General features: G+C 40.2%; 1 protein-coding gene across 7 annotated transcripts in view; it reads left to right on the forward strand.

Moving 5' to 3' along the window:
- Nucleotides 1-24,016, forward strand: part of COBLL1 (cordon-bleu WH2 repeat protein like 1) — a 113,061-nt gene that overhangs the window by 82,751 nt on the left and 6,294 nt on the right. For 4 of the 7 annotated variants that reach the window (XM_087709628.1, XM_087709632.1, XM_087709617.1 and 1 more), the window contains 7 exons: nucleotides 6,045-6,195; nucleotides 7,461-7,535; nucleotides 11,439-11,597; nucleotides 12,919-13,111; nucleotides 16,528-16,613; nucleotides 17,574-19,312; nucleotides 19,625-19,807. In XM_087709628.1, coding sequence (XP_087565754.1) covers nucleotides 6,045-6,195; nucleotides 7,461-7,535; nucleotides 11,439-11,597; nucleotides 12,919-13,111; nucleotides 16,528-16,613; nucleotides 17,574-19,312; nucleotides 19,625-19,807 — 2,586 coding nt within the window. The remainder of the gene's footprint in view (nucleotides 1-6,044; nucleotides 6,196-7,460; nucleotides 7,536-11,438; nucleotides 11,598-12,918; nucleotides 13,112-16,527; nucleotides 16,614-17,573; nucleotides 19,313-19,624; nucleotides 19,808-24,016) is intronic. The other 3 variants (XM_087709621.1, XM_087709641.1, XM_087709649.1) reach the window with 3 other exon arrangements.

The following is a 24,016-nucleotide window of genomic DNA, read 5'->3' on the forward strand; positions in this document are numbered from 1 at the left end:
AAACTTCCAAATTATATTGTATATTCTTATACTTTCAAAGGAAATATGTGGACATCTGATAACTATGCTTACGGAGGAATTCATTATTCATAGAATCCTTCTTCACTCAAACTAGCATTTATTATCAAACTTCTAAAGCAGTGGCTTTAGATATTAACCTTTAATTTGTAGATGGAATTTAAATATTAATATTAAATGCTGAAAAAGCTTAATATGATCAAAACAGGTCAGTAATCGTAAGTTTAGATAATTGCATTGGTTGTTAAAAATTGTATTTTGAAGCAATATCAAATTGCAATTCGAATTCAACTTTCCCAATCAAACAGATGTCTCTGTATTTTTATTTAATGTGAAAAAGTATAGTTTTAAGTGTATAATGAAAAAATATTTGAAAATTTCTCTTTTCCAAATTGTCTTCCTCATCCCTTTATGAAAAATATAGTTAAATAGATTACTGGGAAAAGGTTTCCCAAGCAGTTAAAACCATTGCATTATTAGAAACATGTCCGATCCTAAGAAAATCAAATTTTACTTACTGGGAGAACATGGGATGTTTAAAACTAATGTTTTTATCTTAATAACCTTGCCTGTTTTCTATATAAAGCATTTTAATGAAGTTATAAAGGAGGTTGCCAGGTCAAATCCATCTATATAAATCCCATCCATGCTGAATTTATTCCAGCATAGTTTGGGGGGGGGGGGAATTAATGCCGTTAGTAATATCTTAGTAAAGCATAAATTGTCAGTTGTGAATTCCAATTAAAAATCAAAGCTAAGTCTATCAGCGTAAATGGGAATGTGTGTACTGAGACAACACTTTGAAACTTGAATAAAAGGCATTTTTATAATATCCTAGAATATATGAGCATGCTATACAGATGAAGAGAAAGTGAAAGAAGAAAAGGAAAACCAGGCCCAGTAGATGAATGGAACATAAGTGCAATCAGTGAATAGTATTTTTGTTCACCTAAAGTATAACAGTTATTTCTAATTTTTATAAAGCCTTAACCACAAGAGTGCGCTGTTTAACAGAGGTTTGGAAATCTGTATCTTTAACTAAAAAAAGTCTTCCTTTGGGAAAATCCAGTGGTCATCTCAGTGCATTCTTCAAATAATATCAGAGTAGACTGGTTATGGCAGTTAAGCAGGTGTGTAAAGCAGGCATAAATGTATGCCTGTCCAGATGTCTTAGTCTAGTTTGTACTTTGCCAAACTCCTGGTAAAGCTGTGTCCTGGGAAATGCACCAGCTTTAGAATAATAGATTAAGCATTCGTAGAACCAGATAATATTTGTACCCATAGCTGCTCCATCTTGCATTCTCAGTTTGTTTTGCTCGACCCACAGCCTCTTAATCCAAAATCCTCTCAACATACTTTTTTCATTCATCATCTTTACATCTGTTTCTGCCATTCCAATTGGTTATTTTGTCCACATCTCCCCTTTCTTCTGTTTTGTGGTCCTTCAGGTTTCCACTCTTTCATTTTCATGCATATATTTCTGCACTCTGACTTCCATTGCTCTCATTTCCATCATTTACAAAACCCTTTACGCTTCTCTCCAACTTTGCAGTTGTTTCTCTATATATTTCTCCACAATAAATTGTTCATTTCCTCCCCTGATCTGCTTTCCATCGTTGTATGCAAACTTCTTAGTCCTCTTTATGTCACTACTAGCTACTGGAAGCTGCCATCATCCACTGGCCCACACTATTAACAGCCTGTGAGGGACTTCAACATAAGTCTCTCCTACTTTAACCACTGCTTTCAAATAAGGGTTGCTGGTAGGCCAGATTCAGAATGATGATTTCCCACTGTAGTGGGAAATAAAATCATAATACTTTTGTTCTGAAAGCTACTTGAAATTGTTTTTCTGTGAAATGCTTACAGTAGTTTTTCTATTTTGGTTTTCACAATGTCTCTTATCCCTTTCTTTAGCTCCTCAGCTGCTTTTTTGTGCTCATTGAGTCCTTTCCATGGATTGATTTCACTTTCCGACTCAAATCTTTTACAGATCGAATCTTGCTACTTTAACCTACTTTCCTAAATACATGATAACAATGATTCACAGTCTCTTCCACAATGTGCACCTGAAATTGGCCTGGCTTACTGGACTATACTTTTTCTGTTTTCTATTTCCTATTATATAGTTAATTTAATTCCAATGTAGCTTATCCATTGATGTCCAATATTTATATTTGTATTTATATTCCTTGCAGCAGATGTTGCAATAATGAAAAAATTCTCTTCATAAAACATTACTAACCTATATCCTACATCAGTGATGATGAACCTTTTTTTCATTTGGGTGCCAAAAGTCCACACCCATAATTCAATCCTTCTGTGCCTCGCCCCCTGTGCATGTATATGTGACTCCCCCGATCCCCTGCGCATGAGTGCACGATCCCCCGACCCCCATTTTGGGTCTAGCAGGCCTCCCTGAAGTGTCCGGAGCTGCATTTTCTGACTTCCAGTAGGCCCTTTTTTCACCCTCCCCAGGCTCCAGAGGTCTTCTAGGAGCCTGAGGAGGGCGAAAATGGCTTCCTCCTGGAAGCCCTCTGGAGGCCGAAAGCTCCCTCCCAGAGCCTCCACGCAAACTCTGTACTTACCTGGCATCACATGGAGACTCCTGGAAAGGGAAGGGCAGTGTGGGCAAGTCAGCCAAAATTCAGCTGGCCAGTGCGTGCATGCCTGCTGGAACGAGCTAGGGCAATGGCTTGCGTGCTCGCAGATATGGTTCCGTGTGCCACCTGTGGCACATGTGCCATAGTTTCCCCATCACGATCCTACATTATTGGCCTTATCCTGTCTTAAGTAATTCCAGCTTTAGTTTTCTAATTACTGACTGGTGCTATTACATTTTTGTTAAATGTTTCATTTAAAAACAATTTAAAATTTGACAAAACATTCTTCTATGCCTGTCTCCATTTCATATTCAGTGCTCCATTGTACATTACATTGATACTAATGGGATATCCATTAATATTGTTAGATATGATTATTGTTAATTGAGCTATAGTGGAACACATATACCTCCTTGAGTATTAGGCCATTCTATACTCTCATAGAATTGCATGTCCTTTAAAAAAATACTTTTTGTTGAAGAGTTTAATAATAGTAAAAAGATAATACAAATTGAAATCAGAAATGAAAAAAAAATCTGTTTAAATTCCATCAAGGGTTTACAGAAGGTATAGAAATATTTCATATTTTAACCTTGATCAAACAAGCAACTTTATATTCCTTTCTTTTACTTCTAACAGTCTTATCTTTAATTACTCAAGTCACTGGGATAGGATTGAATCTTCTTTCGAACTTTCTTTCTCTCATCTTAAGAGATTTCTTCTAGGCTTTAGAAACCCTCTTTTGTAAATCCAGTGGTAAATCTTGTCTAGGACATGGTTTCATATCGTGAAAATTACATACAAACATCTGGTTTAAAGTTGCCCATTACTATTCATCAAAGTTCTCCTGTCCTAAAACTTGAAATCTGCAGTGCTTCATTTCTTGGTTCATGCGTCTCACATTACATTTTTTAAACTGTATACCTATTTGTAAAATGTAGAAGTTCTCTTTGCTAGGGACTTCCTTGCAATATTTCTCTAGCTAAATCATCTCTTCTCTCATACCAGCATTCTTCCTTGGTTAATTAGAATGGGGGGGGGGACTAATAAAAACCAGTGGATTGATTATCTGACCCCTATGTCTTTGTCTCCAATTTTTCAGGCAGTTTTGAAGGTGTGCTCTGTCTCATATAGCTACTGCTGAGATGTAACTTAAAAGGAGAATTCAAAATGACTTGTTATATTATCTTAGTACTAGACTAAACTGAAGCGCCTTTGTCCCAGCTGAACAGTTTGCTCAGTTTTGACAAAGGAAAGCAGTTATCCATGCTAAAGTGGTAATATCAAACAATGGCAAAGAAAGCCAGCTAAAAAGAATAAGTTTCACTTATTATAGTCTGCTTTTCTGGATTTAAATGGAAAATATAAGAATTTGATTAAAAGGTAAAGGTTCCCCTCGCACATATGTGCCAGTCGTTCCCAACTCTAGGCGGCGGTGCTCATCTCCATTTCAAAGCCGAAGAGCCAGACTTCTCCCTGGTCATGTGGCCGGCATGACTAAGGCGCACGGAATGCTGTTACCTTCCCACCAAAGGTGGTTCCTATTTTTCTACTTTCATTTTTACATGCTTTTGAACTGCTAGGTTGGCAGAAGCTGAGACAAGTAACAGGAGCTTAATCCATTACGCGGAACTAGGGATTCGAACAGACAACAACCTTTCTGATTGACAAACTCAGCGCCTTAGCCACTGAGCCACTGCATCCCTTAAGAATTTGATTATCTTCTTTGAATTTTCTCGTCTTACTTGAGAAGTAAATGAGATGTGCAACCTAAAATTGCTTTGTGTCAGCTTTTTCCAGCCATAGCCCTTCAGATGTGATGAGAGAATTCACCAGAATTCTCAAGACACTTTGGTAGACATTTGGGGAGCTATAATCCAGTACATTTGAAAGGCTACTTTTAAGATATTGAAAGTTTCAGGTGGTTTCAGAACTACAGAGGTCCCCCTCCCGCCCCCGAGTATTACAAAGAACAACCAGAGGTAATTTTTAATTTGGAAAGAGGGTATGCTTGCTGACTTGCTACTTTTCTAAATGCATGAGATTATTTATGTTTTGTTTTTTTAACTGATGGAGAAGTTTGCTGGAACTCCATCTTCTTGGTCTCAAAGCAACATGAAATTGTTGCGTGACACTGAGGACAAGAAATTGTCTGTGTGTTATATGGTTAACTAGTTATTCAGTGTTAACATTTAACATTGCTTCTTAGCTTAGGAAGTCACTAATTAGAAATTTGAAGATGAAGTCTCCCTTAAGTCAACATCTGGTGGTGATACAGAACATGTCCGTATTGTTTCCTTGGTAACGGTATATAAGTCATTTGCCCCTGTTGGCTTCTAAAATGCTTTTTGACTTTCTAGGCTAACTTACAAACCCTGGGATTTCCTGGTGCTTTCCCATCTGAGTACTAAACAAGCTTTTTCAAGATCATCCAAGGTCTGCTAAGTGCTGCCACTTCACTGTTAAATAATGAGCGAGGTCTGCACGGGCAGATAGATTTTAAAGCTTTAGCTCACTTGTAACATTTAAAGGTTTACTTTTTTTCTGAACAACATGCAAGTAGATTTTTTCCTCAGCTAAATATAACTTGGTAGAATAGAATCTAGGATGAATAAAATATAGGTTGCCATTTTTTTTTTTCATTTTCCTACAGCAAACACTAGTAACATTGCCATTGTGTCTGGACTGTTGAGGTTTATGATCCCAGACAGATGTTGGGGTCTACAAATCACTTGGATTAAGTTAAAGTTACTTAAATGTATTATTAGAATTTAATTGTTTATTTATATATGTGGGAAAATATATCCATGTTTTCATAACTCCAAATTAATGCTTAGTTGGCTGAAATGATCAATTGATTCAGGAAGGACCAAATGCATACATCTTTTATGGAGATATTAGTGCTGCTGAAAGTATATCTTGATTTATGTTGAAAGAGATTTTTGCATTTAGAATATAATAGAATAACAGAGTTGGAAGGGACCCTGGAGGTCTTCTAGTCCAACCCACTGCCTAGGCAGGAAACACTACACCACTTCAGACAAATGGTTATCTAATATCTTCTCAAAAACGCCCAGTGTTGGAGAATTCACGACTTCTGGAGGCAAATTGTTCCACTGATTAATTGTTCTAACTGTCAGGAAATTTCTCCTTAGTTCTAGGTTGCTTCTCTCCTTGATTAGTTCCACCCATTGCTTTTTGTCCTGCCCTCAAGTGCTTTGGAGAATAGCTTGACTCCCTCTTCTTTGTGGCATCCCTTGAGATATTGAAACACTGCTATCATGTCTTCCCTAGTCCTTCTTTTCATTAAACTAGACATATCCAATTCCAGCAACTGTTCATTTAACAGTGAATGATTACTGTCTGGCTATATTCTTGAATGTTTTTGTGTTAGCTTCATTTCTGTTCTGTTCTTTTCCCCAGGGACTTTCAGGAGTGGGAATAGAGAGATCGGGTTCTCTCCACCTCAGTGGCACCTCTTCGGTTAATTCTTCTTTAAAGCGGGCAAAGCGCAAAGCACCTTCTCCACCTTCCAGAAAACTGCAAGGCCAAAGTGACCCTAGCATTGACACAGGTAAACATAGTATTTCACAATTCTGTACCCAAAATCTGAAAACAGTTTTGCTACTCATGGAATGTAATGACTTTAGAGCAGTTGCTTTCTTTAACTTACGGTTAGAGTTGGCTCATTGAATCATTACTACTTCATACCCCCAAATGTGAAATCACTGTGGTCACATCTTTAGCTGGTTTTGAACTTCATCCACTGGTGGATTCCTACCGGTTCAGACTGGTTCAGTCAAACCGGTAGTGGAACTGGCAGCGACCCAGGCCTGCCACGCCTCCAAATGAGTCTCTAGGCGACGCCGTAGGTGGCACCATCTTGTTTTTTGGTTCTGTGCATGCGCGAACCAGCAATAGAGACTGCTGGAACCCACCCCTGACTTCATCAAATTCTTCCCAAGAATCTAGAATATTGTAAAGCAGTGGTTCCCAAACTTGGCAACTTTAAGACTTGTGGACTTCAGCTTCCAGAATTCTCCAGCCAGCTCTGCTTCCAGAATTCTGGAAGCTGAAGTCCACAAGTCTTAAAGTTGCCAAGTTTGGGAACCACTGCTGTAAAGGATCAGTGTAGTATATATGCAGATCTAAGCAGTGGCCTGTTGTATTATTCTTTCCATTGAAATTTGATGGGAAGTTATTACTTATTACTCAATTGACTCATGACCACAAATGAGCCCAAACTTTCTGTTACTAAGTGAGACATTTGTTCAGCCAGTTTTGCTCCATTTTACAACCTTCCTTGCCACAGTTGCTAAGTGAATTGCTGCAGTTAGTAACAATGGTTGTTAAGTGAATCTGGCTTTCCTATTGACTTTGCTGGTCAGAAAGTCACAAAAGGGGAATCACATGATGCTGAGACACTGCCATTGTCATAAATATGAATCAGTTGCCAAATGTCTACATTTTCATGGCATGACCATGGGGATGCTGCAACAGTTGTTAGTGTGAAAAACAGTCATAAGTCACTTTTTTTAGTGCTGTTGTAACTTGCAATTATTATTGTTCTTGTGATACTATTTTTCTGGCAACATGTAATCTATAGGTAGTCCAATTGTTGACACAACAGTTCATTTAGTGACCATTCAGTCACTAAATGAACTGCTGTGCCAACAGTTTCACTGCTTTGCTGCCAGAAAAATAGTATCACAAGAACAACAATAGCCTGACAATTGTATTGCAGTTTACCTTTGATAAAAAATATTTGAGTATTGTTGCAGTTTTGCCATGAAGAGGAAGTATTTCCAAAATGCCTATTGTTGCCTATCTACTTTTCAGGATCAGAATCTGCAGAATCAATTCATACAGACAGCATTGACAAAGGAAAATACTCAAAATGGCAATCTCCAACAGGTATTTTTAATGCATCATTTAGCAAAACAAAAAACAACAAACCCAGCTACATCTGCCAGTATTGCCACAAAACTCTTCTTGCCCCTTTATTTTTCTTTCTTCCATTGTTATTATATTACTCTAAATTAACCCAAAACACTGGCTTTCATTTTAATGTACTTGAATTGGGCTTTAAAATGTATAGAATCAAGCATTATTATATTATGTTAATATCTTTCCCTCTCTTAAGCCTATCTTGGGGCCAGACTGATAACAGAAGGGAACTTGGGGGTCTTCTAGTCCAACCCACTGCTCAAGAAGGAAACCCTATACTAGTGCTCCCCCCGCATAACCTTTTGGGCACCAGGGACCAGTTCTGTGGAGAGAGGGTTTACTGTGGAACAGAGGGGACGGAGTTTTGCATGCTGCTCGCATCCCATTGGAATTGGAATTTATTGCATTTATATGCCGCCCTTTTCCCCGAAGGGGACTCAGGGCGGCTCACAATCCAAGTCAGGGAAGGGGGTACAGACAAGGGAGAAAAAGACGAACATAACAATACACAATTTAAAAGCACACGACAACCATTCCATTCGAGGGGGGGGGCAAAAGCTCTTTAGCCCCAGGCCTGTCGGAACAGCCAGGTTTTAAGGGCTTTGCGGAAGGCCTGGAGGGTGGTGAGGGTTCAAATCTCCACGGGGAGCTCGTTCCAGAGGGTCGGAGCAGCCACAGAGCTCTCCTCCGGGTAGTCGCCAGTCGGCATTGGCCTGCGAATGGAATTCGGAGGAGGCCTAATCTGTGGGATCTGATCGGTCTATTGGAGGTAATTGGCAGCAGGCGGTCTCTCAAGTACCCAGGTCCAATACCATGAAGGGCTTTATAAGTGACGACTAGCGCCTTGAAGCGTATCCGAAGACCAATAGGCAGCCAGTGTAGCTCGCGGAGGATGGGTGTTACGTGGGTGAACCGAGGTGCACCCATGATCGCTCGCGCGGCTGCATTCTGGACAAGCTGAAATCTCCGAATGCTCTTCAAGGGCTGCCCCATGTAGAGCACGAGCATTGATGGGGCTTTGCTTGTTTGTGCGGCCCAGTTTCTGGCATGCTGCGACCCGGTTAGGGTCCATGGTCCAGGGGTTGGGACCTCTGCCCTATATCATTTCAAAAAATAGTTATCCACTCTCTTCTTTAAAAAACCTCCAATATTGGAATATCCACAACTTCTGGAGGCAAGCCGCTCCACTGATTAATTGTTCTAACTGTCAGGAAATTTCTCCTTTGTTCTAGATTGCTTCTCTCCTTCCTTTATTAGTTTCCATCCATTGCTTCTTGTTCTACCTTTAGGTGCTTTGGAGAATAATTTGATCCCCTCTTAGTGGTAGCCCTTTAGATATTGGAACACTGCTATCAGGTCACCCTAGTCCTTCTTTTCATTAAACTAAACATACCCAATTCCTGCAACAGTTCTTCATATGTTTTAGCCTCCAGTCTCCTAATCATCTTCTCTGCACTCTTTCTAGAGTCTCAACCAGAGGTGGGTTTCTGTTGGTTCGGGCATGTTTAGGCAAACTAGTTGTGGTGGAGGCAGGAATCTCTGCCTACCCGCTTCTTTGCATGCACAGAAGCGTTGTGCGCACGAGCGAACCGGTAGTAATTGGAAACCCACTACTGGTCTCAACATCTTTTTTACACCATGGCAACCAAAACTGGATGCTATATTTCAAGTATAGTGATGAAGGCACTAGACTAGAAACCAGGGCACTCTGAGTTTTAATTTTGCCTTAGGTTCAAAGCCAGCTGGTTAACTTGGGCCAGTCACTCACTCTCAGCCCTAAGGAGGAGGCATTGGAAAACCACTTTGTCAAGAAAATGGCAGGGACATGTCCAGGCAGTCATCAGGAATGAACACTGACTTCAAGGCACATACATGCAAACCTATCTTCCCCACCCCCATTTTAAATGGTCACATTGATTTAGAGACAATATGAATATTTAAATATCTGTAAATCCACTGATTCATACTATAATATGTGATGGTGAACCTATGGCACGCATGCCACAGGTGGCACACGGAGCCATATTTGCTAGCATGCTGATTTTGACATTCCAGGGGACTGGAGGGAGGCCACTTTCGCCCTCCCCAGGCTTCAAGAAAGCCTCCAGAGGTTGGGGAGGGTGAAAAACAGGGAATGAGCCAATCGGAAGTTCGGGAACAAACTTTTGGTTGGCCCACTGAGGCCGTTCTTCGCCCTCCCCAGCCTCTGGAGGCTTTCCTGAAGCCTGGGGAGGGCGAAAAGCAGCCCCAACGGGCCAACCAGAAGTTAAGAAACAATCCATTTCCGGCTTCCAGAAAGCCTCCGGGGCACCAGGAGAGGCCGTTTTCGCCCTCCCCAGGCTTCAAGAAAGCCTCCGTAGCCTGGGGGCTCATGTGCGCATGCGCAGTGAGCATGGAGGATTAAATTAGTATAGTCATGCATGCACATGTGATAGCGCGCGCACACACTGTTTTGGCACGCTGTAAGAAAAAGGGTTGTCATCACTGCTATAGTAGGTGTTTTTATTAAAACCTAAGAAAGGCAATCACAGTGAAATATCACATAGATCAACACTATGAAAAGAGGGGACTGAAGCCTTATATGTTCACATAATAATTTGATACCTTATTTGAGATGAAGGGGGATGTGATTTGTTCCCGTTACACCATGTTCCTGGTCTTTCAATAGGTTAGGTTAAGAGAGTATGTGATTGAATAATAGTCTACATAACCCTCCATCAACTATAGGAGTGACAGGGAAAGGGATCTAGTCACACATCCTGTTTCCATTGTAAAGGCTGGAAAGGGCTTAAATAGTTGACAATGATGTGGAGGAAGGTGATAACTGCTGAAGCAAAACCAATCTCTTTATTTACAAATAGTAAGAAAAGTAACATGGAACTGCTTGGGATGCAGCTCCTCCTACAACTACAGCTAATCTCTGCAACTCAATTTGTTGGCTTCCTCCTTTGAATTTTCAGCAGAGTTGTGTTGTCTTTCCCTCTTTCCATTTCTCCTCTCCACAGTCAAATCAGAAGTGTCCTTTATTTTATTTATTTTGCATTTTTGCATATTAAAATATATTCACAATTCTACTTCCCGTTTAATAGCCTGGTCTTCCCAAAGGGACCAATATTCATCCCATCTCCAATCTGCTCCTCAGATGGCTGTATTTCTTCAAGGTTTATTAGTAGCTCTGAGGTTCTTTTCCACTTAATCTGAGCATGAGTGTGCATGCATAGAAGACAGTTTGCTTCATTTTGACGGCAGTCCCGCTGGAAAGAAAGAGGGTTGCTGAAGTGGGAGAAAGCTGTGACCCTGAGCCTTGGAGAAAAGGGGACATTGAAATGTGGGTTCAGAAAAGTGCTTCACTGGCTTTATGCAGAGCCCCACAATTTAATACACAATTAATTGTTCTAAAAAAATAGAATTGGTAACTGCTTAATCACATTGATTTCATTGATTAATTGGTTACATTTGCATCTGGGTGGTTATAAATCAGTTATAATTTCAAAGGAAAAAAATAAGTGCCCTTGTTTTGTTTTTAAATAAAACACATGCAATTTCAGTAGACAATATTTTGGAAGAGGGCATAATTCTGTTTGTGCAAGATGGGAAAAAGGTAAGGCTCTTTTGAACAGATACCTTGAGACATGTCAAATGTCAGAGACATTTATAAGTCTTTTCAGTGCTGACTAGAGAAACATGTTAATTAGATTGTGTCTGTTAAGTGAGTGCTGCAGGCCTATTAATATGACTAAAAATGACTGAAAACATTTTGATTTAACTAACTAACATTGTTCCCTCTGCTTTTTTCCCCCCTTCTCGTGTTTGTTTAATTGTCACGTTAATCAAGTTAATTCACACATTGTTTCCTAACCTGCTTCTTAGGCAATGTAGTTGATCTAACCAGGACTACAGTGGCAGCAGGTACCTCATGCAGCTTTGATCCAACCAGTCATGGTCAAAACAATATCCAGCAAGTCGCAGATGAAAGTAGAGTTTTGGTTAACGCTGATACTCCAGATGAATCTGAAGTGTCGCTCAAATGTAGGTGGCTGTAATGTTTTCTCTTTGGGAACTAGTTTACTAAATTATACATACTAGTCTCATTTAACATGAGCTCTCTGAGAGTAATGAAGTCGTTTAATATATGTTTTGGGGAGGAAAGAAGGATCTACCATTCTGTTCAACTTCATGTGCTTGCTTTGAATGTTGTAGCCCTACTTTAGCTTATTCATTGCTGTCTCTTCTTGATGATTTTAAGAGTGTCGTTGTATTTGTCCTGAGAGTGGTGCGGTGGCCTAGAGGTGGAGCTCTTGCCTCACAATCGGGAGGCTGTGAGTTCGATCCTAGGTAGAGGCAGATAGTTCTCTCTTTCAGCACAATGAGAATATATTTGCTGAACAAAACTCCACATTGGTGACAGGAAGGGCATCTGGCCAGTAAACACTCTGCTAGCTCCATTCGGTTGCCCAGACTCCACCCCGCAAGGGTTATGGGGTTGTTAAAAGAAGATGATTGTTGTATTTGTCTTAACATAACTCTGTGATACAGCACATTTATGCTGAAGTCATGTGATAATATTAATTTATTAATGAAGCCAGAAAATGAAAGCTAATATATGCAGAGACCTTTCCTCTGATTATGGTAATACTATTAGATAATTTTCTATTTTCTTCCACAGAATGTCTAAATATATTAAATTCTATATAAAGCTGCTCCCCTTGTTCCTGCCAGTTTATTCTCTTATGTGTTTAATTAAAGAAGGCAACATTGCTTTAATGATATTTTCAAATATTTGCCAAACAGTCATCATCTATTAATATATACGTGTTACATATAGTACATTCTCCCTACCTTATTTATAGAGGTTTTAAATAATAGGACAAAGCTCCTCTACCAGCATAACAAATGCATCAGTAAGCAAGTAATATATATATGTATGTATGTATGTATGTATGTATGTATGTATGTATGTATGTATATATATATATATATATATATATATATATATATATATATATATATATATATATATATATATATACACATACATACATACATACATACATACATATATATATATATATATATACATACACATACACACACACATATATATATATATACATATATATATATATATATATATATATATATATATATATATATATATATATATATACATACATACATACATACATACATACATACATATATTACTTGCTTACATATATTACATACATACATACATACATACATACATACATACATACATACATACATACATACATACATACATACTTTTGTATACTGAAACTCTCCAAAGATTATTCTTTGTGTGTGTGTGTTGTTCTTTTTTGCATAGCTGACATGGGTTCTGAATATAGCCTAAAGGAGATAGATGAGAACGACGAAATATACGATGATGTTGTCAGTGCTTCTGAGGTTCCCCTAGATGTTCAGAAACATGAAACTGCTTCTGATTCAAGTTTTGGTATTGGAGACAATTCACAGGAGTCTAATGAAGGAAAAACAGAAAACACGACTGCAAGAGATAAGTAAGTAAAGCTAAGTTTAGTATGATTTTATGTATATATGAGAGTATGGGACGCAGAAATTCATCCAAACTGGGTGCCATCATCTCACACTACTGTAGGTAGTTGTGGTGGTGCAGTGGTTAGAATGCAGTATTGCAGGCTAACTGCTCACACTGCTCACACTGCCAAGAGTTCAATTCCTTCCATCCTGACTGGCTCAAGGTTGATTCAGCCTTCCATCCTTTCAAGGTGGGTAAAATGAGGACCCAGATTGTTGGGGGGAATAGGCTGACTCTGTAAGCTGCTTAGACAGGGTTGAAAAGCACTGTGAAGCGGTATATAAGTCTAAGTGCTATTGCTATCACTGTAATGGGTGTTAAAAAGTTGTGCTATCTAGTATAGTACTATTAATGCCCCATATAGCAAAATAAAGGTTAATCAGTGTTTCTCTTTTTAAAAAATGCCATGGCTGATGAATTTATCAAAGATTGACAACTGATATTCCCTAGTTCATTTGGGGAGACGGGGAGACCCAGCCTCACCTTACTGAGGCTTGGTAGCAAACAGTTCTGAGTTTTAATGGCATTATAATGTTTTTGGGTTTTTTACTTTCCCCCCCCAACATGTAAACACTAGATCAGGGGTAGTCAACCTTTTTATACCTACCACCCACTTTTGTATCTCTATTAGTAGTAAAATTTTCTAACCGCCCACCGGTTCCACAGTAATGGTGATTTATAAAGTAGGGAAGTAACTTTACTTTATAAAATTTATAAAGCAGAGTTACAGCAAACCCCTACTGTCCATCATGAAAACTGGAATGCCCACTAGTGGGTGGTAGGGACCAGGCTGACTACCACTGCACTAGACTATATGCTTAAGCCTCCATTGGATTCCATTCGCCTATTTTGCCCTCATTTGTGATAGCAAGTGTGATCAGAATTTCCATTGCCGAACAGTACAATTGTAAAATATGACTGCATTGCTTAGCAATACAATATCTACAGTTCCAGTTATTAACCAAATCCCATGGTGGTTAGGTGAGGCACCTTCTTGTTGGCTTTCCGCAACCAAAATTAGTGGGAAGATGGTAGGAAGTTGCAAGTCCCTGACCAACTGCTTTCAGGTGGGGAGCATGGGGACATGGAAGGGTTGGGGAGGGTGCACAAAAATGCAAGGGAGTATGTAAGGATTGGTATGGTTTTGGGAAGTTGTGATGAGTCAGGGAGGGTATGGCGCAGAGGAGTGCAAGAAGGTGTGCAAAGGTGTAAGGGAGATGTGGCAAGATTGTAACAGGAGAACAAAACTTCTTGCTCAGCATCCAGATTGTGATCATGTCTTGGTCCCAAGCCAGCCAGCAAAAGAAGTTTATAAAGCAGAGTTACAGCAAACCCCTACCGTCCATCATGAAAGCTGGAACGCCCACTAGTGGGTGGTAGGGACCAGGTTGACTACCACTGCACTAGATTATATGCTTAAGCCTCCATTGGATTCCATTCGTGAGCAGAACAGATCTCTTTACTGGAGTCTCAGCTTGGCATGTGGTGAACAATACATGTAAAAGGGTTTCTAGCCAGCATTACTGGCTTCTGCTAGCCAGCTGGCTATATGGAATCAGCACGCCCCACCTTCCTGCTCCCTGTTGTTCCCATCCAGCTCCAGAAATTACTCTTGCTGGGGCTCCAGGAAGTACTCTTGCTGGAGCCCAGTTGCTTCCTGACCAGCAAGTATTTTTCAGGCCCAGTTCCAGCAAGTACTCTTCGGGCCTGGATGGCTTCTGAACTGACCACAGTTGGCTTGCCTTCCTGGCTCCACTCCCCCTGAGTCCCATCACCCGCTACCCACCTGTGCACCTCCTCCCCGCGTATGTGGCAACTCTGAAACAGTGTGTTGTGGCAACTGTGAATGGTGCGCTGTCTCGGATATTGACACATCATTTGACTGCAGAAGTGTTGAGATGACTGGAGCGCTAATGACCAGTCACAGCCATCATTCTTACAGTACAGTGGTACTTAGAATGGTCACTGAATGAATGGTCATAGGGCTAAATCTCCCTGTAAAACAAAACAGAGCCCCTCCTTCTAAAACATGCCAAAAATCTCAAGCGTATCTCCTTTATTATCATCATACCTCCTGAGAACCAAACCCATAAAAAGTTCAAAAAATAAAACTTATCTGCAACTCCTGGCAATGAAATGGCTTTCTAGTATATACAACTCTTGCTTTATTTTATTTCCAAAATCTCAGCAAAATTTAAGATTATTTACTTTTACATTTATATGCTGTGTTTCTGCCAAGTTACACAATGCAGTTTACATTCTTAAGAACCTAAAAGAAATGTGCTTAAGTAATAACCTGCAGGACTTGATAGCACAAGGTCACAGGCCATGGAGAGTCACAACTTCTACCTAAAGATTTGGTCAAGGGAGATTCAGGTTTCAGCTTTCTAGAAATTTGATTCTGTCAACTGTGTCCTCAAAATAAAATTTTATCACACTGTAAATAATAGATTAGTCTATCCATACCAGAAAGCTTGGGCTTCAATGAGCACTGCTTATTTATACTTATTTTCCTTAAATTTAAAGATTAATGTAACTATTGCATCCAAACTTTTTTCATTTCTTGATTTTCTCTAGCTATATTTGTCTTTTCAATATCCTTATATACCTGCCAGCTAGAATACTCAAATCCACAAAAACCTAAGCTATAAAAATATATTAGTCTTTAAAGTCCTTTCATTTTCATTGTTTTCTTCAGTTCTTGAGTCATAAGCTGAATTTATGTGTACATTTTAGCATAGGGACCATGTTATTATTTTATGGTTTATTATTGTCATTACAGGTAGTCCTAGGGTTGGTTGATTACTTACATACTTAACTTACTTACTTAGCCGTCAAATTTATTGTCTACCCATCTTACCACATGTAATTCTGGGGCTATTGGGACTGGGAATCACATTGTTAAGTAACATAGTTAGAAAGCATAGCATCATGTGATTGTATTGCTTAGTGACAGTAATTCAGCAGACCTACTGCTGTCATTAAATGAGGACCTTATGGGTCACTAAGCAAGGACCTCATATGGGAGTGAGTTTCGATTTCCTACTGGCTTCCCCATTGACTTTACTTGTGGGAAGCCAGCAGGAAACATTGGAAATCACAATCACATGATCATGGCTTATTGCTTCATTATAATTGCAAGCTGGATGCAAAGCACCAGGATCATGATCACATGACTGCAGGGATGTTGCAGTGGCTAGAATTCTAAGGCTCCATTGTAAGTTCTCCTCATTCTGTATTGTTGTAACCTGAGGACTACCTATATTCTGCTCTGCCTTTGGCTATTTTTCTGTCAAAACAAATTATCTTTTGTTTGTGGGGCTTTTTTCATCTGTTTGTCAATAGTCCTCTCCCTAGTATTTTTGTCTTGCTTTGCAGAGCTCAAGATAGTGAAATACTGAGAGAAAGAGTTAGCATTCCCAATGGTACTGCACTTGGAACATTACAGCCAAACACAAATAATGGTGAGTTTCTCTTTATCAGAATTATGAACGTATCCTTCATGTAATGTCTTGAAAATCAGGAGACAATCCCTGCAGTTTTTTTTCTGTGAATTGCTCATGCAAGGGAATTTTCTCTCTAACATTCTGGGAATACTGATTAAGCTTAGTGGCACTGAGGAATTCTTCTTATTCTCCTTTTGTGGTCATTCTTAAGTCATATAAATTAGCAATCATAAAATCCTGCCTGCCGTTACTAGTATTAGTACTATACTAATACACAGGGGTGTGATTCAAAATTTTTAGCAACTGGTTCTCTGCCTGGTTGCTGAGTGGGTGTGGCCATGGTGTACGTGGCCTACTCGGCCTCCTGCACCATGGGGGGGGGGGAGTTTGTGCCATCCCCAGGCTCTGAAAGCTTCTTTCGAGCCTCTGGGAGGGCAAAAACAGCCTCCCCAAGGCTCCGGAGGCCCCCGGAAGGCCAGAAATGGGCCCATTTCTGTACTTCCAGAACTTCTGGGAGGCTTGTTTTTCCCCCTCCCAGAGCCTCTGTATGGGCCCTGCACGTATCTGGCATCCAAAATGGGTCACGTGGAGACTCTGAGGAAGGGAGGGAAGGAGTGGGTGGGGCCAGCCAGCCCTTGCAACTACCGGATTGGCGAACCACATGTAAAATTAGCATCCGGTTCACCCGAACTGGCTGAATCCCATTCCTGCTAATACAGTACTAATATAGTTATCAATATTAGTACTGTACTGATATAATATTAATACTAGTATTAGTTATAGTACTAATAAGCTATTTTGGGTCTGCCAGGTATAGATTGTGAAATCAGGCCAACAAATGGCAGTTTGGTATAAGCAATGAAATTTATTTTAAGGGAATTATGCTTAGTACCGTTTTAATGAAAAAGAGTGATGTGTGATTCAAAGAGTTTTTCTTCTCTGTGCTAATGTCAAAATCATGTTTCCCTTTTTTAAAAGGTCATAAAGAACCAGCATATTCTCTGCCTTCTAACAAACTCAGTAAGGAAGAAATAGGGAAAAATAACAAGCCTGAGACACTGGATGACACCTCTCTAAATGGGGTGAATGATCAAAAATGTGATCAGATCAATGTAGATCTAACAAAGACTCAGGATGTCGCAATTCAGACCATATCTGAAGATAATTTTGGTCTGACTGCATTAAATGAAAGCAGCAATCATCAGGGCCACGCACTGAGCCCTCACAAAAATTCAACTCATGGACACAAGCCAGTACAGAAAAAACATTCCTCAGGAGCCCTGAATATGATGAATAAGTCCATAGGACAAGCAGACCAAAACAGTGTGAATCCTAATGGCACCCATGACAATGCATTTGTAAATGATAACCAAGTTCTCCCAGAGACAATGGTCAGAAGCCCAGTTAGTTCTCCTACAAAAACGTACCCAGTTTACAGACAAGGTTCAAAGCCTAAACCTAAGCCTTCCAATGAAATTACCAGAGACTACATACCCAAAGTTGGAATGACTACTTACAAAATAGTACCTCCCAAGAGTTTGGAAACAGCGAAGAATTGGGAATTAGATACTGTGGAATACCAAGAAGCAGCAGTATCTCCCAGGAATGAAAATTCCCAAGAATTTGGCACACAAACAGAGACTGCTCATATCTCAAAAACACCATGTCAAACAGAACCTGATTTGAAGAATGAAGTGATACGACACAAGGTAGGGAGAGATCCGCCGCCTAAAACATACCCGGCTGCTGATCATAGCCCAGTTTCCTTCTCCAATGCCAAAGGCCAGAAAATGGAGGTAGAACACCCCAAGCCTAATCAAGACCACCGGATTCCTCCCTTAATTGTAAATTCAGGGAATAAAAGTTCTCCACCTGCAGTGCAAGAAAAACCAAAAATTTTGAGTCCCCCGATAAGACCAAGCAGTTTTTATTTGCAAATACAGAGGAGGACCACAGATCATTATGTAACTTCTGCCATTGCAAGAAGTGCCTCTCTAAGCGCCCCTATTCAGAATGAAGCCAAGACTGTAGAGGCGGAGAAAAAGGTGGCATCTCCAGATCAACTTTGCCCTCCACTACCTAAACCAATTCCCGTTCCTTCTCAGTTACCCGAGGAAACTACTGAAAACGGTTGCCATGAAGAAGAAAGAAAACTCTCCACTTCTCCTGTAAAAGTGTCTCAACCATTGAATTCTCCTTCATCCCAGCTTTCTCCATTGCATTTGAAAAAAAGTGGCTCTCTAAGCGCCCCTATTCAGAATGAAGCCAAGACTGTAGAGGCGGAGAAAAAGGTGGCATCTCCAGATCAACCTTGCCCTCCACTACCTAAACCAATTCCCGTTCCTTCTCAGTTACCTGAGGAAACTACTGAAAACGGATGCCATGAAGGAGAAAGAAAAGTCTCCACTTCTCCTGTAAAAGTGTCTCAACCACTGAATTCTCCTTCATCCCAGCTTTCTCCATTACATTTGAAAACTTTGAGGACTTTTGTTTTGCCACAGCCATATTCTCCTCCTAAACCTTCTCCTTTTGCTCTTGCTGTATCATCAGCAGTTAAAAGATCACAGTCCTTCAGTAAAACATGCGCCAATACAACCAGACCATTAAAAGAACAATCTTCTTTTGATCTTAGCACATCACCATCCAGCACCGAAGGAAAGGATGATTCACCTATACTGAGTCCAACAACTCAGACACAGCAGATCCTGACCGACAAGGTAAAACTTGTATTTAACATACATTCATGGTGGCTTTGCCCCTCCCCTACCCCCAGTTCTATCTCTTCTTACTGGAATGTTTGAGTAAGTTATTTATCCAACATAAGGCAGTCCTGTATGTTACCTGAATTTTATGCCCCACTCCCCAAATAATAATAAATGAATGATTTATTATTCTGGATCCATGAAAGCTTAATAATTGTGTTGGGCGTTACAATGCTTTGTAGTTAGAAACCTATAGCTCTTTGAACGTGTGCTCGGAATGATGGTAACGTACTCCGCTAACCTTACTTGGGCCATGTTTTAACCCAGCAGAAGACTAACGATGCAAGCTATGACCAAAACAGGCAGGCTCCCCCTTTACGCAACCATCCAGCCACCGCTATCTGTGAGAGAAGCATTGCTGCAGCAGTCCAACACCCTGACCCAGAACAGATCCACCAGAGCTTGCTGGCTGCAATCCGCTCTGGAGAGGCTGCTGCCAAATTGAGGCGGGTGAGTCGCTGTCCTCCCCTCTCCCGCTCAGCATTAAATCAACAGCAGAAGATTTATAGTGCTGCTTTCAAAATCAGTGTAATAATCAGAATATGATGATTGATGAGCGAATCTTGTGAACGTGTGATTATTATTTTTTAAATTATGCCAATAGGAAATAGATCAGTGTTCAAAATTGCTGTTTCTGACAATGATCTGACAATTATATACTAAACCTAGTATATAATTAACTATACACTATATCATTACTCCTTTATTATGGAAACAATAACCAACTAACCCATTTTAGAGGATAGCAGGTTGTTCTGTACCCTTAACTTCCCTCTCTTCCTACTTGCCTGGCAGTGGTGCATTTCAAAAAATTTTTAGAACCTCTGCTGTAGGTGTGGCCTGCTTTGTGGGAGTGGCTTGTCATCCATGTGATTGGGTGGGAGTGGCTTGAAAGCCATGTGGACGAGTGGGAGTGGCTTGGCAGCCATGTGACTGGGTGGGCATGGCCAACTTGTAAAATGTGGTGAAACTCACTTAACACTCTTGCTTAGCAACCAAAATGTTGGCTCAGAAACTCTGGATTTTGAAGCATGCAAATCTTAAAGCTGTCAAGTTACAAGACCCTTGAACCCCTAATCCTTTAGAAAAAAAAACCCAAACTTGACAGATTTAAGACTTGTGGACTTCAACTCCCAGAATTCCTCCTCCAGTCATGTTGGCTCAGGAACTCTGGCATTGAAGCACGCAAGTCTTAAAGCTGTCAAGTTACAACACCCTTGCACTCCTAACCCTTTAGAAAAAAAAAAACCCAGGCGTGTTCAAACTTGACAGCTTTAAGACTTCAACTCCCAGAATTCCTCCTCTCGCTCTTCATCTTGATGATGTGCGGATGGGCAGGGGGAAGAAGCTGGAACCGGTTCTAAGCGACACTGTAGATTTGTGGAACCTCTTCTATAGAAGAGTTAGAACTGGCAGGATCCCACCCCTGTTGCCTGGTCACTTTCTCCTTTCTTCCATCCCCTCTTTCAGTTGTCTTCCTCATTTGTATTTTCCAAGTTAAAGTCTTTCATAAATTGGCTTCATACCTGCACTTCCATCTTCCCTAAATCTCTTCAGCCTTTGAAGCAGATAGTTAACTCGGTATCTTCTTAAAAATCAAGGCAGTAAAGCAGAAAAGTGGCGGCACCGGTTTCAAATTTGTAGGCTTCAAGTTTCAAAATCAGTACTTAAAAAAAAACATACTGGATATTTTTCATATATATTCAGCACAATATTTTGCATATTATTTTATAGATTTTTTTGTGGGGGGGGGGGAGGTCTAGTTCTTAATAGGACAAAATCTATATACAGAGAATTTAGCTAAAGTGAATCAATGAATTCAACATTCTCAAGCAAGCTTGGTGATTGCACAGCTTGCCATTCTAAGATACTTTTTTCAGTATTCTTTGTGTTGTTAAAAAAAAGTCTACCATTGTGGTTTTAATTGTTGTTGCTGCCTGCTTCTGTTGGCTGTAACTAGTGGACCCTCTAGGAAATACATTATCTGAACTTTTACCAGACAGGGATTGGGTATAGTATTGAGACATCACTGATTGTGCTTGTGGATGACTTCTGGTGGGACCAGAAGAGAGAGATGGTGTAACTCTCCTGTTACTGCTTAATCTCTCAGCAGGTGTAGACAGAACTATACAAGATCTATTACCTAGACAAAGAGGGGCTGAAACACCCTTTCAACTTCTAGGAAACAAGATGCTATTTGGAAGTGGCACAGGTGAAAGCTCCCTGGTTCACTGGGATATAAGATGGAAATGAAGGATAGCAGAATTAAATTTGCAAGATTCTGTTATTATAAATTAATAAATCTTAATCTTAATAAAACATAGTTCTAGTGCCAGGCCTGCAGCCATATTCCTTTTGGATCTTTGGCATGCCACACTTTTTATTTATTCTATTATGCCTTTTCTGTTGTATGAAAAAAGGGAAGGGGGATTGTACAGCGTTAGATGCTATGTAGCCAAAACAAAATTCCTTCTAGAAAGCTAAGGTCATCCTTTGTTTCTGCACCTCTGCACCTGACCGGAACTGAATGGATGCAACTGCCAGCATGGCAGTGGAAGATTGGACCATGTGGTTGGATTGTGGGTGTGGGGCAAGATCTTGAACTTGGGTGGGGAAAACCTGGTGGGGAAAATGGATAAGCTTCAGATTCGGGTTTTCCCAGATGTGCCAACATGGCTCTCTTAATAAATTGGAACTTTGAGCAATACTTTGCCTTGGACTCTGATTTAGTTTTGGATCCTATTTGGAACCCTGACATCTAGTCTTTTGGTAGAGTTGATTTTCTGGATTGAGTTGCCCTATATTGCTGATAGCAGCTTTCAGGATGATTGATCACAGTAGCCTTCTGAGCCCTTCACTTCCAGGGGTTAGATATGGGGAGTTCTGAATTATAGGGACCCTCAATTTAAAAATATATTATGATGCAGTGGTATTATCTGTAATTAGTGACTGGATTCACTTAACCAATGATAGAATATTGAACATTGAGGGACACGATCTGGTATTTGGTTGGCATGCTTACCTGTTATTCAACAAAAAATTGGATAAGAACTTTAAAAGTCATATTTTAAGAAATGCTTTATTGCGGGTCTGGAAGAAATATCAATATAAATTAAATGACAAGATACCCATGTGGGCAATTCCTAGACACGCAATTGAAAATATGAATACAGCACAAAAACAGGACAGAATTACCTACAGACAGCTTCTTACCTCGGAAAGGGGGGTATTACAATTAAAATCTTTAGAGGTATTAAAAGAGGAGAAGGTAGTTCAAACATGGTTCCAGTTTGGGCAATTACAGGCTAGGTGGAAAATAGATGAATTATAGGGACCCTTCTTTCTCCAGGGTCAGAGAGTGGGACAGGATAGAAACATTGGCCTTGCAGGGTTCCTTGGAGCTCCCCATCTTCCCATTTGTATCTAACACCCACATTAATACAGATTCAGGTATTATCACTGTGCAGATGATATCAGATTTACAACTTAATCCCAAGACAAAGAGGCACTGCAAGTAAGGTCTAGTTCCAGTGCTGGCAGCTGTCAAGGTCTGGATGGAGAGGAGCAGGCTTAGGTTTAATTTTGGCAAGACCGAATGGCTTTGGTTTCAAGCATTTTTCAACTTCCGTTCTCAGTGGGATTGCGCTTCTTCAGGCAGAACATGCATGCAATTCGGGAGTTCCATAGACTGTAAGTTCTTATTCAACATATATTTGGCAGCCATGACCAGAGATTCATTTGGTACTCCAATTGCAACTTGTATTCTGAGCCATGATGGCACAGCGGTTAGAATGCAATACAGTATTGCAGGCTACTTCTGCTCACTGCTAGCAGTTCGGCAGTTTGATTCTCACCTGCTCAAGGTTGATGCAGCCTTCCATCCTTCCAAGGTCAGTAAAATAAGGACCCAAATTGTTGGGGACTCTTAAGAGACAGCTATAAAGCACTGCAAAATGGTATACAAGTATAAGTGCTATTGCTATTCTGGGCTGGGAGGCCTTAATCACCACCTGTTTGGATTATTGCAGTGCCCTCCACATTTGGCTACCTTGCAGTCTACTCAGAAACTGCATTGGTCCAAAACACAGGGATGGAAAAATAATTATAGTCATATCTCATTTTTTCTGTGTAATGTCATTGTTTCATACTCCCTTCTGCATAGCACCGTTGTTTTGACCAATTAGATTCCAGTTGCAATTCAAAAGGTTGATTGTCACTTCATGGGGTTTGGATACCTTTGGGGGGGGGGGCTCTTTTAATTGTTTCTGCCCACGTGATAAGATAAGATTCTCTGGAATAGCATTCCTTCTGATGTCTGTATGACCCCAAATCTGTTGGGTTTTTGTAAAGCTTTGAAGATGAAAGTTTTCCAACAGTTCCTTGGGAAGAGTGGAATGTGAGCTGGCTCCCTGCATGTTTTCCATTGTTCTTATAATGAGCTGTGATATTCTGCTACTTGGTAATTCTATTGTCACTTGGTGGGTTTTTTTCCTTTGACTGCTGTGAGGCCCTCTCCGGGTTTGATTCAATAAGTAAATAAATAGTGAAAAATGAAGAGTAACTAAGGCCATGCGTCCATTCATTTTGAAAACTGTGCATTGTAAAGAGAATAGGCTCTAAGGTTAACTAATATGGTCAGAATCAGCCTATTTAGATCCA

The sequence above is a fragment of the Thamnophis sirtalis genome, unplaced genomic scaffold, assembly GCF_051295495.1.
Source record: "Thamnophis sirtalis isolate CommonGarterSnake01/CBP01778 unplaced genomic scaffold, rThaSir2_p1.2 scaffold_1, whole genome shotgun sequence".
NCBI lineage: Eukaryota > Metazoa > Chordata > Lepidosauria > Squamata > Natricidae > Thamnophis > Thamnophis sirtalis.